The sequence below is a fragment of the Micromys minutus genome, assembly GCF_963924665.1.
Source record: "Micromys minutus genome assembly, chromosome: 24".
Classification (NCBI taxonomy): domain Eukaryota; kingdom Metazoa; phylum Chordata; class Mammalia; order Rodentia; family Muridae; genus Micromys; species Micromys minutus.
Genome location: NC_137959.1, coordinates 3,635,365 through 3,645,037, shown reverse-complemented (window position 1 = coordinate 3,645,037; position 9,673 = coordinate 3,635,365). Strand labels below are relative to the sequence as shown.

At 41.4% G+C, this 9,673-nt stretch overlaps 1 protein-coding gene across 1 annotated transcript in view; it reads right to left on the bottom strand.

Moving 5' to 3' along the window:
• Positions 1-7,446, bottom strand: part of TTC29 (tetratricopeptide repeat domain 29) — a gene marked incomplete at both ends in the record, with an annotated part of 176,064 nt that extends 168,618 nt beyond the window's left edge. Inside the window, 2 exons of the mRNA XM_080936633.1 lie at positions 5,493-5,576; positions 7,355-7,446. Of these exons, the coding sequence (XP_080792759.1) occupies positions 5,493-5,576; positions 7,355-7,446 (176 nt within the window). The remainder of the gene's footprint in view (positions 1-5,492; positions 5,577-7,354) is intronic.
• Between the last annotated feature and the right edge of the window lie 2,227 nt (positions 7,447-9,673).

The window sequence follows — 9,673 nt, the reverse complement described above, 5'->3', positions numbered from 1 at the left end:
GTGTGAGAAACAGAAGCATGTCAGTCAAGAGCTACTACCTTCATCTTTAGAGGTGAGTCCAAGGCCAGCCTGGACTAAAAATGGCTTTGTCTCAAGAGCATATCTCTAAAGACACCACACACATTGATTGTAAGGTATAAAGAAATCCAGAGGTGACTGATCTGGAAGCTTCCTCCCTGCCTTCATAATTCTGGGAGGTGCTACACAGGCTACTGGGGGAGGTCACCAATGGTCGTACGCAGCTGGCAGTCCTGTGGTCTGCAACATCATCTTTTCAAGCAAAACAGTGTGATGGCAGCAGACAGTCTCTGACTGGTAGGCAGTGTGGTCTGTCCCACAAGCTGGAACGTATTCCTGGTACTGCAAACCTAGTTAAAAACCGGTGGCTGAGGTTGTCTTAGGCTCTGAGGGTAAGCTTAATACTGTGAGTAACTAGATTGTCACGGTCTCAAGCTACCATCTAAGTGTTATGTTTACCCTATTAGACAAGTGATACTTTAATCAGAAAAGCTCCTCTTTGCAATGGGTATTAGTGGATGCAGAGATAGACAGTTGCTCAAGGTGCTGTGGATAAGTAATAGTTAAATGTTCAACTCTAAACGAGACATGTGTGTGCTCTCTAGCTAATACATGAAGCTAACATGGCAGAAGATGATGGGGAAGAAAGAATATAAGAGCTAGAGAAGAAAAAGGAGGAGGAGAAAGAGGAGGAGGAAGAGGAGGAGGAAGAGGAAGAGGAGGAAGAGGAGAAGAGGAGAAGGAGGAGGAAGAAGAGGAGGAAGAAGAGGAGGAGGGAGGGAAGAGTAGGAGGAAGAGGAGGAGGGAAAAGGAGGAGGGGGAGGAAGAGGAGAAGGAGGAAGAGGAGGAGGAAGAGGAGGAGGAAGAGAAGGAGAAGGAGGAGGAGGAGGAGGAAGAGGAGAAGGAAGAGGAGGAGGAAGAGAAGGAGGAGGAGGAAGAGGAGGAGGAAGAGGAGGAGGAAGAGAAGGAGGAAGAGGAGGAGGAAGAGAAGGAGAAGAAGGAGGAGGGGGAGGAAGAGGAGAAGGAGGAAGAGGAGGAGGAGGAAGAGGAGGAGAAGAGAAGGAGAGGAGGAGGGGAGGAAGAGGAAGAGGAAGGAGGAAGGAGAGAGAGGAGGAGGAAGAGGAGGAGGAGGAGGAAGAGGAGGAGGAGGAAGAGGAGGAAAAGGCTGTGGATGTAGTCACCTCATCATTTCACAGCAGCTACGGTTGCTTGCAATTGACCAACACAGGCCTAGCAACAGTCAATCACAAGAGTGTTTAAAGGTACACTACCCTCTCCCAACAAACTATTGGCTACTGGTGAATTCTAGGGGAGGGACAGCATTGTCTTCAGTTGTTGGTTACACTGAGAAACCACCAGGCTCCAGCAATAATTCTGAACCCACAGTCACACAGATGATACTGGTTAAACTCGGCAACTTTCAATCAAAAGAGCAGCAGCCTCAGCAGCCACAGCACAGACACGAGTAAGAGAGAAGAACGGCGTGGTAGTGAGGGATAGTGATAATTAGAATGCACATTATATATGAAAGATGTTGTCAGAGAACAACCTCGATAAAGGCTAAACAAAAGCACAAACTCCTTCTGTATACAGAGATTAGATAAAGCCTGGCATCTTTGCCTTTGAGCTATCTTACCCTTTCCAAAGCAAAACAGGTCACTACTGGATTTCCACAGTAACAACTGCGTTCGCTGGTCCTGCTTAAGCACTATTTAAATTGTGTTAGGGAATGGAAAAGAGCTCCCTAGGATGGGCACATTCAAAGTGACAGACTTCAAGACAAGAAGGAGCACCAGCAATGAGGCCGAACTTCAGGGACAGACGGGCTGAAGCGGGCCATAGGGTTGCAGAAAAGCCAGCAAAGCCACAGCCACACCCTCCTCAGGCCTGCTGCATTTACACGTATCATAGAAGCAATGGGCTCCTCTTCAGAAAGCTGTAGAGAGAAGAGTGACTTGGTCTATTATTATTATTATTATTATTACTATTATTACTATTACTATTATTATTATTATTATTATTATTATTATTATTATTATTATAGTTTCACTCTCCAGCTAGATTTGGCAGACAGAGCACCCAGGAGTAGTCCAGAGCAAAAGAGTAACTAGATGGTGCTGGAGACGGGAGGGAGGCCACAGAGAACAGGGCGGCGGTTCAGAATCTATTTTCATCCTGCATTTAATGGAGTACACGGGGCAGGGTCAAGGGAAAGGCTGCCCTGGAGAAAGACTTAGGGAGACTCCTGGAGTGGGATGCAGCAGAGAAGAACCACGGGTCCTGTTTCAAATTGCTGCCTTGTGATGCCCATTCGGTATCTTAAGTAGGCACATGGAGGAGGCCTGGGGAGCTTGGCGCTGGTTTTAGCACCGTGATGACCATGTGACCATGAGATCACTGATAGTCTTTACACGTAAGAGTGGATCCTGTTGCCATGACAGCTGAAAAGGGCCACCAAGGACAGCACCCTCGGCTTCCTTTCCACTGAGAGTTTGAAAAGAGACGTCATCATCAGCAGAAGCTGCAAGAGTGAAACAAGAGTGCCCCACTCGGCCAAATGCGGAGTGATACCCAAGGCAAGAGCAGAGGGAGAACTGGCAGATACGGCTCAGAGGAAGCATGCCACTGCAAATGCATTGGGAAAACGAGAGACAGCGCGAGCAGGGCTTATGAAGATCAGAAATAGGAAAGGTTTAAACACTGGTGTCACGTGTTGATTCAGGGCGGGACTTGACGCACACCTAAAGGAGAGAGCCGAGAGGCAGTGAGACAGGAGCAAGAAGCACTGCGGCCAGAGTGACACCTTCCTCCCCACCCACCACAGCGCGTGCATTTGCAAGTAGGCTGCCATTCGAAGCAGGACCACATATCATAGGCCATTTGGAGACCCATGATAAGAAGTGACTTGGAGACAAGACGAAGAACATGAGCATATTATGAGATGCTAAATGTGGTATTATTAAGTGTAGTAGTGAGAACAGACAAATATTTTAGCATCCTAATGAGGAATATGGCATCAGAGGGGAGGATCTGAGGTTTATCTTAATCTACCGACTTGCAAACTCGATTTTTGAGCCACTGCGCACTAAACCCTGTATTCTTGTTATTGGTGAAATACTGGTCAGAACTGTTTACTATGGTAACCGTGTGTGTGTGTGTGTGTGTGTGTGTGTGTGTGTGTGTGTGTGTGCGTGTGCGTGTGTGTATATTCCTTGAACTGTTCATGCAGCCCTCTCTGTCTTTTCTGCTTTAGCCCTGGTCTCTGGCCTGCACTTCACATCTTTGGCACTCCATTCCATGCCTGTCTGTTGCACACTGGCCTTAATATCTCAAATACATCTTAAGTCTTTGTGACAGGACCAATCACCTTTCAGTAAAATATCACTGTCTCTCCCAGTGTGGAAAAACCTCATATTAGATATAGGGTAAGAACTTGGTACCTACTTGTTGACCGATTTATTTTTTTAAGAATTGAATGGCTAATAAAAGGTTTTATGTAGCAATTCCTCGGCTAATAGAATATGCACAATTCCTCTTGGCACCTGCTGGGCATTTCTGGGAGATGCTGGAATCGTTCATCAATTTTCTCCTTTACATGTTATTCAATTAGTTTGTCTAGGGTGTAATCTAGAATAGACATCAATCAAAAGCACAACAGCAAGTTGTGTGTGAGCTCTCTCTATGCTAGTGGTTTGCATAAGTCTCATAGGAAGGGCTCTGGTCCAGATAAGGATTAGACTCTTGAGTCACGCTCATGGTCTGCTTTAAAAATGCAATGTGAAAGGCTCAGAATCACTCGGTGTTGTTACTGTTTTCTGTAACACAGTGATGAACTTTGAATCAATTTGATGGAAAAAATCATATTGCTACTTTAATTACCATAGTCTATCTTGCACACTCTTGGAGTGAACAGTCTGCACCGAGTGCTTTGGTGCCCAGAGTTTCTAGTTTATTAACCTTTACAAAGTGTACGTTTGATCTTAACACTTAAGTGCAACTAAGCTATTTGCATATAATTATATTTAAGTCATAAAGCAAATACCACTTACACATATTTCTTATAATTAATAACCATGCTATCATACAATAATGATCATTAGTTTTATACAACAGGTTACCATGGCAAGTTAATGAGTTATCAATCCAAATTACATTTGATCAAACATCTCAACGGCTTTGTGGAAATAAGTAACATTAATTATTATACTTTTTAAGGCTTTTTTTTTGATAGGGTCTTTAAAAAAGGTCTTTTTTGATAGTAGCCTAGGCAGTCATCCAATTCTTTATGTAGCAAAGAATGAACTTAAACTCTTGACCCTCTTGCCTTTGCCTTCTGGGTGTTGGGATTAACAGATACCATACTCCCAGTTCACTTGTGATAAAATGATATTCTGTTCTGGAGCTAGTGAAAAGATGAACTATTTTGTTTGCCTGTACAATACACACATTGAAAAATATCAAATCAGACATAATGAAATGTATTGAGACTTAAATTTTTACACAGTGTGCAACCTGTGGTGAAAATATCATTAGGTATATTTCTTGACCAAATTAGCATTAAGGAATATGCTATTGAATTTTCTTTCTCTTCTGCTATTGCCTTATGCATTTGCAGAGCCCAGTTAGTTTGGATTTCTCTTTTATGCTCAGGGTAATTCACAGTGGATTTGTTTTCTCTTCATGCAGGTATATTGTTGTTTCTTAGTTGTGCTACTGGAGTATTTAAAAATGTTTACATTAAAGATGACAGTGAGTGTTTATGAATTTAGTGTGATGTATGTACCCTCTAGAGATGTCCATTTTCAGTCCTTGTGCCTAAAGACTAAACCTGTACACAAGCACCCTTAACTCTCCACAGCTTTCTACTCTAAATATAGAGAACAGTCACAGTATAAATAATAGATATAATTTTTATCGGTTCTTCTAACATACATGGAATTTTTTCATACTGATATTCACCCCACAGATTAGATTCTACTTAGTGATGAAATAGCAGATCCAGACAACTTAGAAGTAATTTCACATTTAACAATGAGCCGGAATTCACTGATGTCTTTAAGCATTCTTGGACAGAGGCAACAAAATACACCACTAAGAGTTATTTTTCATTGTTTTAACTATCAAGAAAAAATATACACATCCTTCTCTAAAAGCTCTGTTCTTCCCCACAGAGGCAACATATCCTAAAATGGAGATTAATAAGCAATTTAATGGCTCAAACTTAACTCAATAATTGTAAATGTACTAGTATAATATCTTGATAAATATAAGAATTTTGAGAGCCAAAATATTAAAGACTTTGATGTGTGTAAGATCAATAGGCATGACTATCACTATTTAATATCAGTTTTAATTTTTAAATGCCATGTTCCAGTGAAAAAAGTTTACTGCACTGGAAAATTGAAATTCCAAGAAAGAATCCAGACGAAAGAAACAAACTTTATATTAAAGTACCATTAAGAGGCCACACTTACGCAGCAACCTCTTCTTTCGACAGCCCTTTGAAATTCTGCTCCAGGTAATAATCTATGTCATCTTTCTCTTTGATCAGCTGGGCCCTAAATGGAATGGAAAGAAATAATATAGTACTGTCTGCCCACGTTGCAAAGCTTCCAAACATGCAGAATGCGTCCAGGAGAGAAGACACACCCAGTAGACAGGTGTCCAGGGTGAGCTCTCTGCTATAGCTGTAACCTTACATTTTTTGAATCATTTCTAAAAGCTTGAAAGGCAGAAGACAGGGAAGTAATGAATACTGGGTGACACCCCATTGCCACAGGTCACAGGCTGGAGTCGCAGTGTCTTCCTGCTCACTCATGGGTGTTGGAGAACTACGCTTGCTATTTTCCTTGGTAGAGGACCTCGGGTCAAGAACAGCTGTTTGGTTCAAATGTATCAAACACGTTTATTCCAAGCATTATTAAAGTTTTCCCTGGAATGCTGTTGAAAAAGTTTGCCTTGTTTCCCCAATTGCTCTATTGTCTTGGTCTTGTTTTTCAGCTAAGTTTTGCTTGCAGCCCGGCAGGCCTGTCACTGGCTGCCTCTGCCTCCTAAGTGATGATAGTTCACAGGTGCCCACCCCTCATTCCTACTAAAATCCTGCCTGTGGTTTTTCCTCACATCATGCATGAATCTCAAGTTATTAAGATGCAAAATGAAAAATTTAAAATAGACTTTATTGAAAACTGTGTTCATACTATTATCCTCTGTATTTGCAAAATTAAATAAAAATTAATTTCCCAGAACCCTGTGTGCATGGCACTAAACATTCCTAAATAGTCAGGATTTTACTTACAGAAATACTTACTAAGGAATGATTGTAAAAACCCTTACCCCAGATAGCAATAATGAAGATATTTTCTTTAATAATATCCTTTTCAAAAAATCGACCTGCTCTTAGAGAAGTTGTGTTTACTGCTCATTTGGGAAAGAATATGTCATCTTAATCAGAGCAAGACAGACAAATCAAGCTTTTCAAATCTTGTAAATAGTTCAAAAATGAAAGAACATACACACATACGTGTGCATGCACACAGATGGTGCACTTCTTCTCAGCTAAGAGAATACACACTTATTCTCAGCTAAGAATGTTAGTGTTGGTTTGGTTATGCATTTACTTTGGTCCAGGGGCTTCAATCTTTTCAGACTAAAAACTGCAAGTCAGAACAAAGAAGTCTTATGATAATCTGATCTCTATGCTTTATGGGAATTGACATAAATGCACAAAAAGAAAATAGCCAAAAGTACATATGCAAATTATTTCTAGTCATAAGCAATGTGTATATTCCTGAAAGTCAATACACTGGCAAATGGCAACTTCAAAGTGTCTCTGTACTGTTAATATTGATAAATATAAATGCATCAATTTTTTTGTTCTGGAGTTTGTGACAATGCCAGAAGCTTGGCAGCCATTTGTCAGCAGCAGCAATATAGGGAGGAACGTTCAGCCCCCATTGTCCAGCCTGCCAGTCTACCCCAGTAGGAAGCATGTAGCCCTCCAAATGGGAGCCAGTCAGTGGCTGAGACGTTGTGAGCTAAAAGCCACATATGCCTCCATCTTAAAGCATCTCCTTTATTCTCTCTGTACATACTTTAAAAAATCTTAAAACACTATAAAAATTACACAATAAATTTATAGAAAATAAAAAAATTAAACAACCACCAGCTTGGTAGATAAATATATTGGTTATACTTGAGTGAGTCTCACAAAGACTTTTAAACAGTGAATTTGAATTTTTCACTATAACAATGTTACTTCTTTTCTTTACACAACAGCAGTCTTTGAGAGTGCTGATGGCTGCAGGAACTGTACTGTGTAGAAAGCAGGGCTGCATACCTTGGAATTGTTTTTGCAGAGCATGGTAGCTTCTGTCTGGCTAAGACCGCAAGCCTTGTACGAGTCACAGGAAGTGGGGGAAAGGTAGCCATTGGGAGCTGCAAAATATAAGCAAAAATGATGGTTATAAAAAGATAAAACTCAAAGACTCCTTGATAATATATCACAAGGAATGTCCTGTGTATTGTCTGAGGTGAGGTTGTCTCTATATTCTTCAAGCTCCATCTCTCATCTCTTCTACTGTCTGTCTTTTGGACAACGGTCTGGATCTCTACCTCAGAGCTGTTTAGGAGAAAATACATTAGATGCATTGATGATTCAACTTTGCTAATAAATCACCTGAGATGCTCAAGCAACCCTCTAGAAACAGGGCTCATCTTCACTCATTTATCAGGCGTTAGGGGCTGTTAGCTGGGCCCAAACAGAGCTATCTTCCAGAGCACATACATGTTGTGTGGTCATATATATTGGAATTTCTCATTCTATAGCAGCCTCGGGATTTCTCAAGGCCAACACAGGGCATCAAAGGTAAATACTTTAATGAAATGTCAAGACACAGAGTTCCTCTTAGGTCAGGCCACACAGTTCCTCTTAGCCTCCAAGCCACACAGTCCTGTCGTGAAACTCTATCCCTATACAAGGCTTGTGAATACAGAACCATCCGCCTGAGGGAGACTGTCACAGTTATACTTGAAAAAGAGAATTCTGGGTAGGGGAGATGATGGTAGCCTTTTTTTTTTTTTTTTTTTTTTTTTGAAATGCATTGTGTCATGAGTGTTAACATCTAGAAAAGAGAGTTGATCAAGTTATTAAAACTATACCACCCCTCCCCCCAAAAAAGCAAGATGGATCTTGGTACCTGAAGGACCTACGGAGAAAGGTTATCTATGATGACAATGCTTCATCAGCTACCTGAAAGGCTGCTCCTAAACTCCAAACCACTTGTCACCCACATTTTATACATGTGTGATCTGAAGTAAAGCCATCAACTCAGGACACAGCAGTCAACAGATTGTTCACTGAGCTACTGCTTTGTGACAGTCACTGTCCTAGGTGCTGAAGACACACCATCCCACCAAAAAAAAAAAAAAAAAAAAAAAAAAAAGACAAATATCTCTGACATCACGAAATTTCCACTATGGAAGTGGATACTCAGAGAAGTAGATCACAGTTACATAAGTAAGATGAACAGAGCATCACGTGGTGATGAAAAGACCTCACAGAAGAAATATAACGTGAATGTTAAGCAACTGTGGAAGGTGCATGGGACAAGAAGACAAAGTTAAAATTAGGGGGGCAGAGTCTTGAAGCTACTGTAAAAACTCCCATGTTTTTCTGACACAATGCTCTTTCTACTGTAGGTCTTCCAGACACCATGATCCACCCTGGCTCCTCTGGGGTGACACACTTTCAGCTTCACTTCGAAAGGTTTGCCCCGATTCTTCTGAGATGTGTCACAGGGAAAGGAATGCCAGGATGCAGAAGGGCTGCTGTTGAGGCATCTGTGAAATCTGACAGGAGAGGTAGGTGGGAGGAGATGTAGTCAGACCTAAGACAGAGCTATCTACAGACAGTGGAGATACCCAAGGGCCCCGGGAATAAGAGGGGGACTCCAAAACTTCAGAGAAAGTCTTGTGAAAGCCAGTATTTATAGGTTTGGCCTCATGTTTCTAAAAATGATTATCACATCAGACTAGAGTATTTTTGCATAATTAAAGAGATAATTTAAATACAGATTGCTATTTTATTTCTGATACATTAGAATCCTATTACCCTGTTTATGTAGACACAATTAACTGCATGAGTCATAAAGAAACATATTCTATGTATGTGTAAGTATGGTGGAATGAAATCAGTTCTAAGTCCCACCTATCCACCCCCAATGGGTTTTAAGGGGAATGAAGACAAGAGCCACTGTGCCCTCCGTTTACCGTGTCCCACCAGTGAGTACATCCTGAGGCCCCATTCTGCATCCCAGGGCATATAGGAGGGCATGGGAGCCACGGAGTGTGCACAGCTGTAGAGGCCGTTAAAAGATTCACCGAGGAGCTTCTCGAATACCGGGCAGACTCAGTTATGTGCAGGCTATGGGGGCAGTGTCACGAGTTCTGATATGGCCTGGGTATGCCTTGCCACCCTCAAAGTAGGCCTTCTGGTATGTTATACAAAAACAAGTGGGTTAGCTGGATTTTTCCAGAGAGTATAAGCATATAATGAAATCAAATGCAAATGATGTACTTGGAAAAGAATGTGTCTTCTTTGTCACACAGATCAACTCCGATTTTTTTTTTCATATTGTAAGTCAATGTTTCCCACCAT